The 20,085-nt window shown below is 41.7% G+C and overlaps 2 protein-coding genes across 2 annotated transcripts; both read right to left on the bottom strand.

Annotated features, from left to right (window-relative positions):
• Window positions 1–241: 241 nt before the first annotated feature.
• On the bottom strand, window positions 242–1,533 carry CH25H (cholesterol 25-hydroxylase). Its single transcript, XM_005534621.3, has one exon. It carries the CDS (start codon window positions 1,495–1,497, stop codon window positions 673–675), a length of 825 nt encoding a protein of 274 aa, XP_005534678.1. The 5' UTR covers window positions 1,498–1,533; the 3' UTR covers window positions 242–672.
• Window positions 1,534–7,477: 5,944 nt separating this feature from the next.
• LOC102102806 (putative lysosomal acid lipase/cholesteryl ester hydrolase) lies at window positions 7,478–19,326 on the bottom strand. Its single transcript, XM_005520604.3, has 9 exons — window positions 19,105–19,326; window positions 17,593–17,713; window positions 14,386–14,584; window positions 13,993–14,102; window positions 13,225–13,361; window positions 11,662–11,808; window positions 11,278–11,349; window positions 10,148–10,219; window positions 7,478–9,384 (listed from the first exon to the last, which is right to left on the bottom strand). Exons 1-9 carry the CDS (start codon window positions 19,207–19,209, stop codon window positions 9,145–9,147), a joined length of 1,203 nt encoding a protein of 400 aa, XP_005520661.1. The 5' UTR covers window positions 19,210–19,326; the 3' UTR covers window positions 7,478–9,144.
• Between the last annotated feature and the right edge of the window lie 759 nt (window positions 19,327–20,085).

Below are 20,085 nucleotides of genomic sequence, written 5' to 3' on the forward strand. Positions count from 1 at the left end.
TTGGACTCTATTTTAGACATCTTTTCCAACCTAAACAGTAATATGATTCTATAATTCAAATTAATGACACCTATGCACAAGGAACCATACCTGTTCGTAATATGAACAGAGGAATTAATGAAGTGAAATATAATACGATTTTAAAAGAATGAGCATATTTATTCTCTATTAAAAAGAGACAGTATATCAAGGTAAAAAATATAAATATCAAAATCATTTAACAGTTATCCAACCACCCTGACTTGGCAGCAATATTTTACAAAATCATTGCGCAACAATTTTCTTTGTCAGATTAAACTCCATAAAATCCATGACGTGTACCTTTTCTGTTTACATCATAAATCATCCTACAACAGTAAGATAATGTTCTGGTGTATGTATAAAACATACAGCAACATGATACATGCTTTATGAAAGCTGGAAAGAAGGAAAGGAGAGAGAATGTCTCTTAATGCTTCCCTTAAACCTTTGACTCAAATTTAAGCAACAGATATTCACTTTCCCATTTGCAGTCCCTTAACACAGGCAGTTCCAGGTACACACACAAATACACATATATTAAGAGGATTTGTTATAAATAGCTATTGCTTTTATAGGCAGCTTCAAATATACAATCTTCTGTATGTCTTCCCGGTTTAGTCTATAAAAGAGTTCATCCACAGGCAAATATTCTTAATTAGAATGTGACTCCATGAATGTCCCAAAGACTTTGTCCCAGTGTGTGAAGTAAGGAGCATAGTTCGATTTGAATTTCAGATGGTGGAGATCATGATGTGGTGCTCCTCCGTACAATCCAAAAGGCACAAGTCGGTGAGTTGACCATGGGAGGTCATATCCAGAATGGTCCTCCACTGACAAACCAATGTTTACAAGGAAGAAAATCATTTCTGTCAAAGGATGGCATCCGAGGAGCAGTGGGTTTATAGCAGCAAAAAATCCCAGTGAGAGCAACTCCCATACGCTGGAATACTGAGTAGTAAGGGCAAACGTCGACACGTGCTTGTGATGCACCTTGTGGAAGGTTTTGTAGAGCCAAGGCACCTTGTGATGCAGCAAATGCCACAGGAAGTACTCAAAATCAAACAGCAGCAGACAAACTGCTACTTGCAGCAGGACTTCAGGCAGCTCTGGAGCTGTCACTGGTAGCTTCATGGGTCTCCAGTACCAGTGTAGAAATGTCACCGGGAAGATCAAAACGACATGGTGATATACACTTTGAATAATGCAAGGCACCATCATTCCAAGACTCGGATAGTTCTGCGGCTGGATTTTGTATTTTCTCAAGTCTGGTAGTCTAATGCTTAAAAAGTCCAGTGCAATATATGGAAGACAGAAAGCCATGTATGCTGTAAAAGAAAACAGCACTGGGAAAAACGGTGACTTGATCAATGGCTCCTTTGCAGTGACAAAGTCCCAAAGAGACTGCAGGCACAACCTGTCCCGCTGTCCCTCCATCGGAGAGCTGAGCAGCACTCGGTGTGGCAGGCTGCAGTTCATGCTGATTGCAGTCTGAGGCAGCTGGAAATCCTGCACACTTTTATGCAGCCTGCTCAAGCAGTGACTCCACCCCCAGAAATTCTTACATAGGAATGTGTATCGTTAAAGGGGAAGTTCCCTTTCCTGTCATACAGAATGTGATATAATGCATTACAATCTCAGAACAGAATTAGCTGGCCAAGGTTATCAGCAGAGCTCTACAAGAGACTTGCACAGTAGGAAAACTAGCAGAAGTACAGAATTCTAATGCTGGAATTCAGAGAAAGGGCTGGAACGTGTTCCACTCCCCTTAGTGCAGACACTATAAAAGCTGCTGTTTCTTATTAAGTTTGAATTGTGTCATCCTTTATTATCCTTTTGCCTTTATAGATAAGGCAATAAAAATTACCACTGATTTTTTTTTTTAATGTGACTGCTACCTAAACTCCAGGTCTGACCTGTGGATATCTAGTGAATAATGGCTGTGTGCAAACACATATTTTCTTAATGATCCCTTGATTATAAAATAGCCTTAGTTATAATCGTAGGGAGACCTACAATACACTACTAGTCTGGATGTGGTAGCTGTGACTTTTCTCCATTTAACACAGCACTTGAGGTCATGTTCTCCTTTACATACCTGTATCTACTTGACATGGAAAAATTCACCTGACCTGACTAGATGCAAAATTGAGCCAACAACTTTTGAAGACCATTAGATCCCCCTGTTGCAGAGAAGAATACAGGGTGAAATCTCATTATGCTACCAGATGCTCAGTGACCAGTATTATCACATTATTACAATATTCTCTCCAGATCTCAACAGCTCTATTAGCAAGTTGATACGAAATTCCTCCTTTACCCATGTATCAAATTAACATATACACTTAAAAGATCCACCAGTTAGACCTATGTTCTTTAAAGGATCTTCCTCTGACCATAGGTAAGCACAGCCAACAGGCTTGACTCCAACATTCCTAATTTGCTAAAAATATTTAAAGGTTAATGATGGAAGTTTTGATTTAACCACTAAGACATCACTTCTTTTGTGCTTTTAGAAAAAGAAAAACAAAGCTTTGAACATTTAGGGAAACAAAACTTGCCATAAGCTTCCTATGAACTCACCTCTTTTGTCGGTAAAGCATTTATTCTAATATTGGAAATGAGGTCAACTTCCTGGATGACTTTATTAGCTTGTTCAGATGATTTTACTTCTTTGCTAATCAGAAAATAAATCTGATGGGGCAAATGTGAGACCGTATTTCCTTCTTCTGAATAATTAAGCATGATTAATTAGCAGTGACCTTTTCTGGATATGCATAAATTTGTAACACTTAAGTTTGCTTTCAGTTTCAACTGTTATCAATAGATTCTGTTCTCTCCTTAGGCTTCAAGAATTTTGCTTAAATGGTAACATTACCTGTGCTATTATTGAGGCAATCAGCAGGTCCTTGTTGGAGACAGGTTTCTACCTGTTCCACATATATTTTGGAATTCAGATTCCTTGCTGTTATGAGACTGTTCTGCTGGATTAGTTTATTTAGACCATTAACTGTTGTAAATTAAAACCCAGTGCAAGACACTAATCTAACAGATGAGGATCTATATCCAAGAGCTTCATTTCAATCTTCCGACTGCTTTTTATCCTAATCTCTATTTCACAATAAGGCGTTTATAACATGATCACCATCTGTGTCCAAGAGTATTCATGTGATTTCTGTTGGTTTATAGAGTAACAATCAGAAATGAAGTCTCCCAGATGGGATAACTGATCCTCTCTTTTATTAGAATTATTCAGGGGAATCAATTTATTCTATAACGCATTCCAAATCTCATTTAAGGGAGATTGACATAAATTGCTCAGCTGCCTTAAAGACACTCCTCTGACTAATCCCTACAGATACATGAAGTCTCAAAAACTTTTAGAGCCATGGCTGCCCACAAGCTAAATTTTAAAGAATAGGCATTTTGCCTGCAGATTAGGTCATAGAAAAACATTCTTAAATCCCTTAAGGAAAAATAACGGGATTCTGCAGCGCTGTTTCTAGGACTGACTGCAGCATGAAGCCCGAGCAAGGCGCAAGCGAGCAGCACTTACCTGGGAGGCTGGCGCCGCCCGGAGAGCGCTCCGCAGCACGGCTTCCCCCGCCGGGAGCCGCCTCGGGACAATTCATCCTCACGTACCGGAGAGCACAGACCCTCATCCTCCAGAATCCGAGTCCAAGCCGCCTGGCTTAGCCAGCAAACTGCATTTATCACATATCTCCGCTCTGCTAACTTCAGTTTCTTTATCAGCACAAGGTACGACACACACACACACACAAAAAAAAGATGACAAAGTACACACAAACCCTTTCTGTACCTTACGTAGCAATACAACCCCAGTTTTTTTTCACTCAACTTGCAACGCTGCCAAAATTTCCCATGTGTTACAAGAATCTAAATGGCTCTCTCAAAAACTTAGGTTGAAGGGCACATAGTTTGGAATGAGGCCCCACGAAGGGTCTTAAATAGATTCCACATGAGCACGCGATGCAAGCACCTACCCCAGGCTGCGCTGTTAGGTACAAGCTACAACGCAAACAGCACAATGCTACAGCGGGTAGGAAAATGAGGGAGAGTTAGCGGGAGGGAAAACTGGAATCAACATACTGAAACTAACGCATCATTAGAGGGAAAATTTCTTTTTCCATTCTCCTCTTCTCCCCCTCTCTACGGTAGTATTGTTGTACCAGAGATAAAGCAACATCCCAGAACACTCTGAGCCTCCTAGTGGGAAAAGCGTGCCGGAGGGCTGGACTCGCTCAGGACCAGCACCAGGGAAGGACAGGCATCAGGAGCACCGGAAAGTGGCGGCAACGCCTGCTCTCGTTTTAAAGGAAGCTGCTACCATGCTGCCACAACGCGCTGCTCACGCCCGGACTCACCTGCCCGCAGAGCAGGCGCGGGGCCGTCCCGCCCGAGCCCCGCCCGGTCCCGCCCGAGCCCCCCCCGGTCCCGCCCGGGCCCCGCCCGGGCCCGCCCCAGCCCCGCCCGGTCCCGCCCGAGCCCCGCCCGAGCCCCGCCCGGTCCCGCCCGAGCCCCGCCCGAGCCCCGCCCGGTCCCGCCCGGTCCCGCCCGAGCCCCGCCCGGTCCCGCCCGAGCCCCGCCCGGTCCCGCCCGGTCCCGCCCGAGCCCCGCCCGGTCCCGCCCCAGTCCCTCCCGAGCCCAGTCCCAGGCGGTCCCGCTCAGCACCGCGGTCTCTCCGCGAGCGGCAGCGCCGCCCTGCGCCCACCCGCGCCCCGCCGCCGGCTGGAGGGTAACGACACCGGGAACCGCTCCTCGGCTCAAAGCCGCAGCGATAACAAACCACACACACACACACACTGCTGTGCAGCAGCGGAAAGTTGGTGGGCACAGGTCTGTCACAGGCTGTATGGGTGTAATGGGTTCGGAGGGAAGGAGGGCGCTGGGACTCCATCTTAGAGGTCTTTCCCAACCCTAAATGATTCTACGACTCTAACCTACAGACCCCTTCTGTTAATCTGCATATTCAAATGAAGCATCTGGATACAAATAACGAAACTCTCCTCGCACCCCTGGTAAGTAGCTTGAACCCTGAGCCCACAGGGATGCTGAGAATGTCAGGACGAAGAACACACAGTCCTTTTCAGTTTTTATTAAAAACTTCAGCCTAAACACAAAATACTTAACAGCACCAACACATTTTCTTTATCAAATTTTTAATCTCCACCTCCCAGCCAAGCTTCACTGAGAACCTGTCAAGCCAGTAAAAGGCATAAGAAAAGGACACTTTAATTAGTTTCAAGCTGACAATGGAAAACTGCCAGTGAAGTAAATTCCTAATTCTCAAACTTGACCTTAACAGGATCAGTTTTCAAAATAATAACTATCAGGAGAATATCCTAAAATTCTTTCATTCAGAATTCTTAACTCAGGAATGAAAAATTGATTTACATTCTCAGCAACTTATAGACTTAATTTCTGAAAGAGTCAGAACACAAAGCAGACACTTCCACTCGGAAACTAAGAATTAGGTAATCATGTTACAGGTGTGGCTAGTGTCCATCCAACCTTCATAATTTTTTATTTCATTGATGATTTCTATTATTTTGGTCATACAAAGTTTTATGAAAATAGGCTGCCAGGAAGAAAGGCAAGCTCCTGATGGGCAATGCTGCAGCATGAGTTTGTGTTTTATGAGACAAGAAAGGGAGAAGACATTATAAACGCTTTCATTACCAGAAAATCTTCCACCAAGAGCCATTTTATTAGACATCCAAAAACCTATCCAGCCATCAAGGTTTCTCTATCACATCTTACAGAGTAAAGCCATTCATAGCTTTTTATGATATTAAGGCACTTCTGTTTCATTTGGAGGGTTTTCATTTGTTTTGGGGGGCTTTGGAGTTTGTTTGTTTGTTTGTGTTTTGGATGGCACATTCAGTATAAATAATTTATATAAAAATTTTGTTCCCAAGCTGACAAAACTGTTTCTCTTACAGGGCCTGAGTAGAGTAGGAGGTCTGTTTTATCATCTCTTCCTATGCTGAGGCACTTCTATACAGCTTGAGTTGATGTATAAACCTTTATCACTAGCCATGGAATCACTAACCAGGGTAAAAATGCTCTGTGTGGAGCTAGTGCATCATTCACTAACAAACACACACTCCACCAGCCTTAGGCCTTCTGCATGAAATGAACACAAAATATACTTGCAGATGACTACAAAAAAATCCTTGTCAAATTCCAAGCACAACATGAGGACAAAACCACGTCTTTGTCAGTGTTACCCCTCATATGTCAGATTGTTGTGCATCTCTCAGTCAAAGCCCTGGACCGTGCATTCTCTTCAGCTCTGTGAGTCTGATGATCCATCAGCTGAACAGGGACTACTTTCTTCTGGCTTCCTAGCAGTCACTAAATGCTGAGACCAAGCCAGCAGAAAGCATCCCATGCCCTCTGTTAAGCCAGTGCACTTTTACACTGCCTAAAGCTGATGTTCAGCCAGCCTTCAACAGCACATGCATGCACACCTGTAACACAGAGGTTTGTAGAACAGGCACTCGGTATTTAAGATCTGCTTAGAAAAATGTACTATTCATCACTGAACTCTTAATTCATCACAGGTGATTTTAAATAGATCAAGCTTCTCACTTGTCTCCTCTATGTTCAGCATGTTTTATTTTGCACAATTCTTTCCACTGACACATCTCCAAGTTTCTGTCACACAAAGCCTGCAACTTTAGTGACTCGGGGAGAACTAAAGCAGCTTTTTCATATTTTTTCAATATCCATATATTTTTCAATTTTCATACCTAGCCCTACTCCAGTGAAGCTCTATAATGGCTTTTGTGTAAAGCTTCCAGCATTCTGGCTTTATTTTCAGACACACAGGGTATTCATCAGCTGACAAAGGTGGCAACATATAGGATTTAATACACTCTACTGGCTCGACTGCACAACTACAGTATTAAGGATGTAAGAAAGGTATAGCCTGAGCACATTCATTATTGAAGGCAACAAAGGTCAGAAGCTGCTTCATGTGTACTGTGGCAAAGATTAGCTCCCTGCCTTACTACATGATTAAATGCCATTTATGAGATTACCAGACAGTCTGTTAAGCAATCAAATTACCCAAGGTTTAAGAACGTCATACAAGAAGCTTTCCATCACGTCAGTGGTTTAAAAGACTCACCTGAAGGCTTAGAAAATGGATCTGTCTTGTGAGTAATTATTTGCAATTTGTACCTTACTTAAAAGGTACGAGAGGTACTTAAAGGTAAGACAAGTCCACCTAAATAAGAATGGCTTTTTAAGCTTGGGAAAAGCTTCTTTCAGGAAAAAAGTAAAATGGAAGTTTACTTAGCTATTTTACTTTTTTTCTGTATTTGTTCTATGGATTAATAGTTGTGAAAAATAGACTTGGCTTTCTGAATTCTGTCCCAAAAATTCTCATGCATTCATGAAACAGGAAGTGAAACACCACGCCATTCCAAACTCCAAGCATGTCTCATGTTTATTGAAATAGCTCAAGCTTAATAAACATGATGCTCTTGCCATACCGCATACCCTCACAACTGTTGAATTAGCCACCTTGGGTTCCTACAGAGGCTTCCTTTCAGCACAGCAAAGCAAAGCACATCTGGTTGACACAAATCTAAAGCAAACTTAAAGGTCCTGGTAAGAATCACAACCAAAGTCTCATGAACCAGTGAAGCACTTTGTCCCTAAACAACACCTGAGAATTCCCTGAGTTTGAATTAGGAATAAAAAAAACCCCAAACAGACAAACAAAAACACCCAAAGAAACAAGTCCTAATTTACAACCTGTGTCTATTTCTGCAATTTTTTTTTTATTTCTTTTAATTTTTTTACAAAACAAGTTTGCCTCAATTAAAAATGCATTATTTCCTATGACATGTAGAAAGGTTCTTTATCCTGTTAGGTTTACTGAAGAAATCTGGGTTGAATCCAACTATGGCACAGAAATTACCCTCTGGACTGAGGCAACTGACTCTGGGGATTGTTCATTTGGCACAGAACTTTTATGCATCTCAGAGAAACCAAAGTCCTCTGCATAGTCAATGGAAAAAGCTCCAAAGTTAGACCCCTGAGGCAGATGTGAATCCTCTTCCCCATTAAATGGGGTCTTAGCTCCAGTTTGAAGTAGAAACTGACATAAATCCAGATGCAGTAATATTGTCAGGCTTCTCCAGGCTGTTATTCAGTTCCTTAACACAGTGGTGGGGAGCACTCTATAAGTGGTTAAGAAGTAAACAGATCTTCAATGCAGCAGATGATTAAGGGGAAAAGTTCACAGAAATGAAGTCACTCAAGCTGTAGAATTAATGCTTTGGCTCTTCTCTCACCAGCAGTAGACTGGGGGAGCTTGTTTTCTAGTGTTAGTGGTCAGTGCAAAACACAAGTATGTTACATCACTCTCCTTGAAAGCCACAACCTATTGACAAAGTTAACTGAAAGTGGTTTTGTTTGAACATTGGCAGAATTGCGACTTCTATCCACAGATGGTACATGAAACACTAAAGGCTTCAAGGACACCATCAAAGCAAGAAAATGCAGCAATGAATCAGTCCCAAAATCAGAGATTTTAACTGACAGTGGTTTCTTTGGCTTCACTACAGTTCTTCTGGGCAATATTGAATAGGGAAGTAATCTTATTTTGTCTGATGGCTAAAATAATACCACAGCAAAAAGTTACTAAGTGCTTTGTAAAGTGCCAGCACCAAATAGGTCACTGCAGTAAAAGAAGTACTTCTCAAAGGTACTTAGAAATGGCCACATACTGAGAAATGGCTGTGTTTTATGCACAGTGAAATACTTGTTTTAAGTGTCAAGCACCTGAGGTGCTGAATGGACTAACTTGTCTCATTTGTCTTTCAGACAGGTGACTAAATTTATGTGCACATGACATACTCCTTTTGTGCCAAGTCCTACTGCCGTGTTTTGAGTACCATGCCACTGTGTGCAAAATCAGCAAAATACTGTGAAGAGAGAGAAATAATACTGAGAAAAGACAACCAACTCAGTAGTCATTGCTGGCATTTTAAAAATGCATCATCCTAAGCAATGTAGCGTTATTGCCAGAAAAGCATAATTTCCAAAAACTGACAAATTCCTGGTGAACCAATACTCTGAAATACCATGTCAGTTTAGAGATAACTTCCTAATCATGTTAATTATTTCATTATACATGCGGTAAGGTGCATCCAGGCCCCAGATGAAATCCAAATGTTCCCACTCTGGAATGTTTTTGTGGTAAACCAAATTGGTGATCTGAGTAAGCAGCATAGCAACATCCTTTGGGTCTGCCAGCCAGTCCTGTCCACCAGTCCACACTGCAGTTGGTACAGTCATCTCTTTTATATTGTAGAAAGGGGGAGTAGACTGAGGAGACAGAAAGTGAAAACAAAGCATTAGGGAAAAAAAAAAAAAATTCAGTTATGATCCTACACTGCCAGTGGAAAATACTAGCAGCTGCAAGAACGTGTCAGATACTCATTTTCTCTCTTGGGCAGCTAGAGATGGAGTCCTGGCTAAACCAAAAATGTAACTGCAAGAGTCCTGCAATATTATAGCATGTGAAGCAGTAAAGATGTGGTTTAAGGAGTTTGCAAAGACCACAGGGTAGCAGGATCTCAGAAAATTCATCTCATTCAAGGTATTTCAGCTCTAATCTAAGGCTAAAAGTGACTGTTTCTCCGAAAATATGATACTGAAGTATTTTGCAGTCACTAAGAGACAAGGGGCAAAGTATTTTTGGCATTGTAGGCAGCAATTTAGAAACAAAAATACATGGAGACTAAATAGACTAAAGATAAACAATACACATGAGCTAATAAGACTGTGCCTTATGATGAGAAGTGAAGGGCGATCTCATGATGTATGCTGGCAGGACTTCCCCTCAAGAAAGCATATGCCACCACAGCTTCATATCCAAATGTGAGCCCCACACTGACTTAGGACTACCTCTGAGCTCTACATCCCAGCTGGTTTCTTTTTTAGTTATTTTGGAAAAAGCAGATCTCCAGTCTGGTTATTGGATAAGACTAACAGCTCATTGGCATGCAGCATAAATACAGCACCCTGAGAAGTGCCCAAGGACTATTTTCTGTGACACTCCAGAATTATAGATGTAAAAGATGTTTACCTGGTTATAGTGAGCCATATTTGCAGCTTTGCTTCCCCAGTCATAAGCTTTGAGTTCCCCAGTCCTCACAGCCTAGAAATAAAAAAATACATATACAAAGAACTGCAACACTACTACCACAACAACTAAAAAGTGTAGTCATCTGGAGAACTGGCAATGGCAACCTACACAAGAAACAGCGGAATGTCAAATATTAACAAGTATCACTGCTTTGCCCAGTGTCACAGGAATAGAAAGCATTAACATCCAATACTGTTAGACTTTGTCCCTTAAGAATTCAGATTCCCTCTTAGCAATGGTAGAAAAGATTAAGGAAAACAGCTTAGTGTATCCAAAGCCAGGATATGGCACCTCCATATTTACTTCTGAAATATTTACCTTGAAGTCTAAAGGTGTATGAATAATGCAGGGAGCTTTCTTAGCAAGCCTACTCTGAAAAATTTACCATCTGCTACTTCTTCAGAAACAGAAGTTTATATAACTGGGATCTGGAAAAAAAAAACCTTCACAAGTTTCTGAGCCAACCCTTGAACAGCTGTGTACAGTAGAACACATTGCCTCTGATTAGGTGACCAAATCCAGCTATGAAATCACAAGTAGCATTGATCACTGATTCCATGGCAAATGTCTCATTTATCAGGCTGCTGACCAAGTTTCAGGCACAACAGCATCACAGGCATGAAATTGTGCATTGAGATGAACACCAAAACACACTAATAAAATATAAAATGAAGCGAAACAGAACAGAACAGAATATCTGCTGCTTTTCACTGGCTAAAAATGTAACTTGCAATCAAACCAGGGTTTGCTGAAAGGGAAACAAATACTCATTACAGCATCTCTCTGAGGTAAGTTATTCTGCCGTACTTTTTTTTTTGGTTGAGGTACTTCCTGTTATATAACTTCCAGTTATATTTTCAAAGAAATACAGAAGACAGATGAACCACCATAAATTCTTATCATGAAAGCAGCTGCAGTGAACCACTGCCATTCTAACTTTTGGCAGTACCAAATTCCACTTGGACTAGGCTGCACATATATTTTGGCATTTTATTTCATGTAAGTATCAGACACATCAATATTCTATAAACAACTAGAGTCATGGGCACCTTAGATTCTGGAAACCTTACCTGGCTCCAGTGGATCATGTTTTGTACAGATGTTCCCGCAGGGCAGTGTGTTGAATACACATCCACTCGGCTCTGCAACAAGATCATTAACACGGTTTATTCCTCCTCATAGTGCATCAGTTCTACCCATTGTTGCTTCCTGAACAACTAACAAACTATTCCATTCCACTTAAAACTGTTATAAACAGAAATTAACTGGAGCCATACGTACAGATGAGATAAGAAGTTAGAACATTTGGGGGATTAATTGCATTGAACAACAGAACTCTCAAGCTGAATTTTAAACCTAATAATGGTATCCCTTAAGCATTTTTAATATGTTTAGTCTATACTGTGTTAGAGTTCACAACAACTTAGCTATTAAAGAAAGTCACTAGAACACACCATATTCAAGTTTCTCTCATTAAAACCGCATAGAAGAAAGAATAAGTTGCCACAAAGGTCATCGAGTATCCTGTGGGTACAAACATGGGTAGCAAGCCACTTCAGCAAGGAATTCTGAGGGAGGAATTGTTTCTTTCCAAACATGTCCTAGAAAATAACAAACACAAAGAAGAAACATGTAATTGCACAGAATGACCTATTTTCAGTGTTTATACTACAGCACTCTTGAGGTAATTATTTGCATTTGCACTGGTGACAGCTGTGTCATATGAAAATCATTGATCTCCTTATCAGCATTGGCATGGTTAGTGCTTCTAATACAAATGGTTCAGTCCATCAACCCCACAAAAAGTACATGGGAACTGGGAAAATCTTCCAAGGATTTCAAACCTAACCTCAAATTCAAATAAACTTTAAATTCAAAAATTTACAGTTATACTGTAGAGCTTTTTGTCATCAGATTGTTTACGGCTAAACTATGTTAAAGGTCTGCCTGCTAATTTTAAATGGCTTTGTATTTGCAACTTCCTCTCTTCAAACCATGAGAGAAAAACAAGTTGCATGTGATGTAGTGACCACTTCCTCTTGATGAGTATTAGGATTTTAAAGTGTCCCACTGAAAACTTCCTTAAAAGTGACACAGCTCTTTAAAGACATGACTGATTCACGGGTTTGTCACAGTCAGGTTCTCCCTTCACTCCAGTTTTTTGCAAGTCACCATGAGAATCAAGCTCCTCAGCACAACATGAACATCTGCACAAGGCACTGATCAGCTGCTAGTCTCATTAGACAAAGTTCATTATGCAAGGAATAGGAGATCACAAAGATTAGCGTTGTTTTTATGTTAACTGCCTTTAGAGCAAGGAACTAGTACTACAGACAGACTTTAAATCAATTTTAAGCTAGATCAGAAGAAGGTTTATGTCACAGAACAAACAGCTCTGTGTGGGAATCTCCATGGGTGGTAGAAAGAAAGTGATGGTTAAAAATGACACACAGCAGGGTGTTTCACAATGTTTGACTTCAGGCACTTACTGCAGCCCTGCCTCATTCCCCTTGATGTTAATATGGAAGAGGTAAACTCCTCCAGAGGATGATTCACAGCCTCTACATAAAGCTGTTGCTCTTAATCACCTTCTGAAGGATCCTCTTCCAATACTAAATGGCTGTCTAAACTAAATCGGTTAAAGTTCATGACAATTCATGAACTGTATTCTGTATAAAGGTATTATACAACTCTTCTAAAACACAGTGACTAAGTCAATCATATGACTTCCCTAGCTTAAATTCTAGAAATATGTAAATGGAAAAGCAACTTCATTCCATCTATTAAGCTGTAATTGTAAAATACTGTTTAAAGTGATGCAAATGGTCTCACTAGACAGTAATAAAGCTACAGAAGACACTCTTGACTTCAATAGCATCATTATGGTAAAACTGACCCAGAATCCTTGTCATATGTTACTCTCTAATCCACAGCTATTAACATTCTTTGCTATGCTATTTTCAGATAGAAAGGGGCATACCTCAATTGGCTTGAAACATTTACACTCAAATACAAACCTTGAGCAGCATGTCAGGAAACAATCCCAGTTTTACCAGAGGGCTAGTGGCAAACTTGACTGTAGCTACTGGTGCCAAGGCAAAGAACATTTTGATTTTCTTAGCCAGCTGTGGCAAAGTTGAAAAAGCAACAAAAGCTGTAAATAATATAAGAACAATTAACAAACATCACTGACACAAGTTATATAAGAATTTTACCTGGCAGAAATTCTACAAAGATCTATGAGAAAGTGTGCAAAAGTATTTGTAGATTGATAGTTTGACTGCAGTACCTAGGATTAGGTTAAATAATGTAAATTAACCTAGTTATTACAAATCCCAAATTAAATACAGTAATTCAAAAGACTTGCTTTCCTCCAGAAAGCAATTTAATGCTTACTAACCTAACATGCCTGTCTCTTTTTACTAGAAGGTCTAAAGCACGTGAGCCAGGCCTTACATGCAGCAAAATATTCTGGAAATGGGAATCCTTATTCTCTGTCTGATGTGTCTAATTTTATTACGTATAATTCACCAATTTTTTTTAATAGGAGCTGTACTGCCAGCTACCTGTGACTTCACTTTATCATTCCAACAGCTTACCACTTTTAAATAAACACAGAAAGATTAAGTCTTTCCATTTTAATGCTGACAAATATTCCAGAAAGCCATTAAAAACCAAAAGCAGTAGTTTTTAAGAGCCCAAATTTTTAATCAGTAAATCAAATATGTGGAACTTGATACCATTTCAAACACAATATATTCTAATAAATGTATCTCTCCACATACCCATTGTGGTGCCCTGTGAATGACCAACGTAAAATACTTGTTCCTGGCCAGTTTTCTTCAAAATAAAGTCCACTGAGGCTGGAATGTCATACTTAGCCATTTCATCAAAGCTACAAAGCAAAGACAGAAAGTCAGTTGTTTAAGAAATCAGTGAGGAACAGCCACACAGAGCTTTCCTGCACCGATCAGTGTGGACATAAAGAAAAGCTTCTTTTGGATAAAACAGAACTCTGATGATTGAGTTTTCAGTTTTCTACTGACCACCTATGAGTTTCAGCACACTATACCAACCTCAAAATTCCCCTTTACTGTCCCTACACATGTGCAACACATGTAACCAGATAAAAATATCCAGCCACTTCACAATGTGAATGGATAGCAAAACAAGGATACCTGAAAATCCAGAATTCTTCCTGCTTCACTGTGAAGTGTGTGTGTTTCCTGGACCAGGTGTTCCCTCTGCTGTTTCCCAGCCATACATCATAGCCAGCATCTGCCAGCATAAAGCCAAGGCTGTTGTAATCCAAGTTTGTGATCCAGTTGCTGGCATCTGCAAGCAAACCATGCTGCAGAAACACAGCAGGCCTTGGACCTGAAAAAGAATGTGTTTATTATAGATTCCTGTTCATTTGGCATTGCACACCCAAGAATAATTCTAGTGAGCTATTGAAAATCTGTTTTAGAATTGCACTTGAGTATTTATGTACTTGATTTACCTACTAAGACTAGCAATTTTTATAATGGTCATAGTGCCATGAAATCACATACTTTTTCACCAAAAGCCACTTTTTATCATTAAGAATTTTAAACTAAAAACTTCTTAGTTTCATAACTTGAAGCTCAAAACAGACAAGTGTGCAATAAATAGAAGTGAGAAAAGCAGGAGCTACAAGAAGGATATAGGTAGCCCTTACAGCTGTTTCAAGCTCACAGATGCAGAACAGTGGCCCAAACATAGAAGCAGTTTTAATACTTATGAACTTTGCCCTGCCCCCAAACCTGAGGAAGGCATCTCCACACATGTGCTTCTGAGAACTTTGTTTTCCAGTCAAAGCAATGCCAAACTACTGTGCTGAGCTGTGTAAATCTCTGCAACTGGTACTGATAGTATCTCTGTGCAACACCCTTCCATCACCAAAGCTCTGGCAGAATCTGAAGAGCAGTTCAGTAGCCAACAAAGGAATCTGTTTCAAAGGACTTTCTCCCCTTAAATTGGGTAGTTATAAGAACCACAGTTAAGACCCAGGTAGAATTTAAGAAGACTGTCTTGACTTCTTGTCATGAAAAGGGAAATGGCACCTTTATGTGAAACACAGATTTAAAAATTGAAGGTTCCTGCTTCTACACAAAGAAAATCAATTAACATCTAGTTCCTCAGGAGAAACAAGGCCTTCAGAAACTACAAAGACCTGTCTCTGGTTCTCACAGTAGCACAAGTGTTTTGGCTATTACTTTTGCTCTGAAAACTGGAAACAGGTAACATGGTAACTAGCTCAATGCCAGAGATTACTCAGGGATTTATCTCCTCCAGTGACACATCACTCTGCTGTGATACGGACTCACACAGTACTCCCTCCATTGATAATTTAGACTTGGATCTTTCAGCAGAAACAGATTAAATCACAACTTTCAGTCACCTATATCATCCATCACAGGTCATGTCCATAAATGTTTGCTGCAAGTTTCAAATTCCAAGCAATACTCCTCTTTTCTGGAAATCTTTAAATATGTGGCAAGGAACCTTTTGAGTGCCTGCTTTTCCCACTTTGTTAAAAACCCACATGGCATACTGTCCAGGCAAGCAGAGCAAGTGTCCAGCAGTGCCCACCTGGCACTGGGGACAGTACAGTTAAACAGAAGTCTTTACTCTGCTGCACTAACACTTTATGGTCTTATAAACAGGATTGTCAGGCCTCACACTAAATTTGTTTCCAGTAATGTTCCACTTACCATTGAAGCTTCTTCCCTTTTACTAAACTCAGATCAACCAACTTCAAGAATTTTTGAAGAATAGGTTCTCCTCAAGCTGCTATTGCTTGTTTTGTAACATTGGAAGGGGAAAATTGTTCAACTGCCTTATTGCTTTAATTCTGTTCTCTTATTAACCTCCAACTTTTGGCAGTTCCTTTTTCACTTTACCAAGCAGTCACCAGATCTCCACGTGAATTGCATAATCATGTGACAAACTGACTTGAATAATAATAATGACTTTCTACCACCTATAATCCTAAAAAACCCAGAGGGGGAATAAAAAAGGTGGGTGCTTAAACTGCCCTTTCTGTATAGAACATTTTGTTCTCTTCACTACAGACCCAAGAAGCTGAAGACAGATTTACCTCCACGCCCTTTTTACCATGCTATGCAGCTGTTTTAGGGTTTTTCTACTAGCAAAACAAAAAATCCTTGATGTTTTGCTTTTAGGCTCTCCATAAACTCCCCCCCCCCCCTTTTTTTTTCTGAAGAATTCTGGGTTTTGTTCCAAAACATCATGTGATACATAATTCCAAGGAATCCTATTCACATCACACAGGTATTGCAAAAGAAAAATACGGTATATATATGCTAAGTCAGCAGTAACACATCATTGGTATCTTTCTGAGAAAAGATACCAAGTCTATAAAAACTTAAGATCAACATGAACTTTGAAATCTTCATTCTCCCAGGAGCTCATACTTCCACAAATGTGGTCAGTAATCCTTGTTTTTTCAAATTAAAGCACTCTGCAAAACATGAACTTGGGGTCGAGGGTGTGGCAAGGGGTATGTGGAGAATTCCCAGAAGTCAGGAAACTTCTGTTTACTTATGTCATTAGCGAAGGATTCAACAAAATCAGTAAGTACAAAGGCAGCCTTTTTCCTGCAGGCTTCTCAGGAATTAAATACAAAGACACCTGCCAGTTTTGATAGGGCTCATCCATGCACTGATCTTTACACACTCCTTGTGAAAGAAAACAGACAGTGCAAACATCCTAACTCATACAAAACCAACTGATAAGCTCAGGAAGGCTGTTGCTTGGCCTTTGACAGGGGAGAGGGTTTTTCCACAGGTCTCGTTCACACCCAAGGCTATAGGACAATCATAGATTTCTTTTGTGAGCTTCATGTTTTTATCTGTAACCCTAGGATTTTTTTAGTCCAAAGTATTCTGAGGCAATCCTTAGAATACCTAATTCTATGCAAATGGGCTGCTGTTATATGAATGTCTGTAGGCACTTTTATAAGGGATGGTGGCAAGACTGATAACAAATTCAGCCACTGCACAGACACTGTTAATTCTGTTAATATGCAGTGTACAAGGATAGCAAGTCAAAAGTTACGTGTCTCTCTTTTTCCACATCTGTCTCATTTTTAAAGCATCCTATCATTCAGTCCTCACAAAAGCCTTTGCCCATATTGTCCCCTTGTAAGTCTGAGCTTACATTACCACTATTCTCTCTGTCCCCCAGCTCCTCACGTGTACACAACCTGCATCTCCTCCATGGTCTTAAACCACGGTAGTCCTTAATCTTCTTCTGGATTATTAGAGGAACAAAAGTTTCATAAATCAAAGACAGCTTTTTCACTTCCATTCTTTCTTTTTCCAAATAGACATAAATCTTACCTTCACTTCCTTCACGGCCTTTTCTTCCATAAGGTATTCTGTTAATGGAAAGAATATATCCATCTTCTGTTGTCACTTCATATTCCTCACTAGGGTATCCTCTGAAAGTAATAATTTCACTCTGAGGAGAGGAAAAAAAACATGTTGGAACCAGTCCAGAAACACACGCAAAGTACCCTTTGGGTTTCTTCTAAAAGACTGGAATGTGGAATGAAAGGGTGTGGTAGTAATGTGCCAGCTGCCTAATAAGCAGATTTTCTTAATAAGACATCCCAGTACAGACTCAAGAACTAGCCAGACTGAATCCTAGGAACCTGCAAGGACTCCCTAGAATGTCCCAGCCACATGGTGCTTACAGCGAGAAAGAAGAAGTGTTGAAAAGGAGATTATGGTAACAGGGCAAAACACCAAGACCCAGATTTGTCAAATATTGAAACTGTCTCAAGAAAACATGTAACGAACAAGTGAGGACAGAAGAAAGTCACTGGCACTGCTGAAGCATATAGAAAGAGAGAAGGATGTGCCATTTCTTACCTTCCTCCTCAAACCTCATGCCCAGTGCAGAGCTTTAAACTGACTTTGCTGTCAAAGCAAACAGGAAAATAATAATAAAAATCCCCACACCTGTTTTATGCTATGATTTCATTATTAAGTTTAATCTCTTATCTCTTGGGCTTTATATTATTTTATTTTGATGCAACTGCACTAGGGCAGTGAACTTGCTATGTCATTGGTTTTATGATACCAACCATGCCTTGAGAAAATCTAAGAAATGCATGACATAATCAGAGTTCTTCTCTTGGACTGTGGGGCAAGGAAGAGGAGAAGAATTTAATTAAGCATACTGCTTTTTAAAAATATGTCTTTAATTATTCACTGTGACTTTAACATCCCAAAATTATTTTAAGGCTACGTGCTATTCCAATGCTATTTGCCTTAGACTAAATCACTATTTTCAGTCCTTTAAACTGTATTTACATGATCCAAGCACTTCTATTCTTATACAACCTAAGCATTTCTATCTTGACGCATCTTCTCATGTGAAAAACTGGCACAGTTTAGACAGGGCAGAGGAAAGAGCAATTAATACCGGCTACCAACAGGAAATATTTCAGGAGTTAGCTACTGCAGCAGCAGGAGAACAAAGTTAAGAGAGTAAATGCCAAGTGGGGAGAAAAGCAGCGGTAGGTAAGAGCACAGGAGCATGGTGCTCGGAGCTTCGCCGTGCTTCACGAACATCCGCTTTTACAGAGGCTCCGAAAGACTGTCCTAGCAAAAATCCACGGGTCTGGGTCAGAAAAAAATGTGAGAGAAAGATCAAACACAGGCAAGAAAGACCTGGAAGGAGGAGTAGAGAAAGAGGACGCGTAAGCCTCGGGTGTGAGCGGGCTGGCAGGTGGCAGAAGGCGCCGGGGCTGTCACCGCGGCTGCCAGCCCAGCTCGCCCAGCCTCCCCTTGCCCCGCTCCAGCAGAGCGGGCTCGGGCTCTCCTCCCCGCGGCCCCGCCACTCACGATGTTCATGTTCGTTTCGGGGTCCACATTCCTCCGCCCCGCGGCGAACGCGCCCGAGCCGGCGATGCTCTGCAGCAGGAAAGCAGCGACCACCAGGCCCCGCATCCTCGTCCTGCGAGAAGGAGCCGGGACACCGCGGCGAAGCAGAACCTGGCGCTACGACGGCTGCCAGCGGGCCCGGCCGAAGCTTTTGTGCTGGCCCTCGGTGACAGGGTCGGGGGCCGGGCCGGGCGTGAGGAGGGAGCGGCGGGGGCGGCGCGGCCGGGCCGGGCTCGGCCCACACGGCGCGGCCCTATCGCCGCCGCCGCCCGGCCCCGCCCGGCCCCGCGTGAGGCGGGGCTTCCGCGGCATTGCTGTGTGAATCCCCCCGCCCCCGGCTCCATTTCCACAAGCCTTCCGCAGCGGCGATGGTGGATTTGCTTCGCTTCCCTCCTCGTCTTCTGCATCTGCTCCGCCTCCGGGGCCTCAGGAGCCCGCACGGTGCCGCCCTGCGAGGCTCCGCGGTGGTTCCGCAGCGGGCTCCGCGCAGAAAGCGGCGGCAGCGAGGAGGGCGGCCCGGACACCTGCGGCTCGGACACCGCCCGTCCTGCCGGAGCGCCCACAGCAGCCGCTGCTGCGCTTACACTGAGCACGTCATCTCCGAGCATTGCCTAAACATATCAAACCTCATACAAATGGGCCTAAGTTGCATGCAGGGTTACCATCGCAGCTTCCTGCAAAGCTGTTTCATCTTCGTGCTCTGCGGTAACTGATTTGCGGGCACTGCGTTGCGCAGCCACAATTCCCAGAGAAGCGTGTCCCCTGTGGTCAGGGCGTGTGTGACCGGGCTTGCAAACTTGGCCCAAATTCAATCCTTCAAAGTAAATGTTGCTGTTACTCTGTCCAGGCCCATAGTAATATCCATTGAATAATACAGAAAAGTGATACTAAATATGCAGTGCTAGATCAAGATGTCAAGAACAGAAACGTTACTGTTTATTT

The sequence above is a fragment of the Pseudopodoces humilis genome, chromosome 9 (assembly GCF_049639895.1).
Source record: "Pseudopodoces humilis isolate 2021_Gansu_Grassland_sample_001 chromosome 9, ASM4963989v1, whole genome shotgun sequence".
NCBI lineage: Eukaryota > Metazoa > Chordata > Aves > Passeriformes > Paridae > Pseudopodoces > Pseudopodoces humilis.

Coding starts and splice junctions, on each gene's coding strand:
- CH25H (XM_005534621.3), bottom strand. CDS start 1,497: ATGAACTGCAGCCTGCCACACCGAGTGCTGCTCAGCTCTCCGATGGAG.
- LOC102102806 (XM_005520604.3), bottom strand. CDS start 19,209: ATGCGGGGCCTGGTGGTCGCTGCTTTCCTGCTGCAGAGCATCGCCGGC. Junction 11,809..13,224: donor TTCCTGACATGCTGCTCAAG/GTTTGTATTTGA, acceptor GTTATTTTCTAG/GACATGTTTGGAAAGAAACA. Junction 10,220..11,277: donor ACATGATCCACTGGAGCCAG/GTAAGGTTTCCA, acceptor TTTTATTTCTAG/GCTGTGAGGACTGGGGAACT.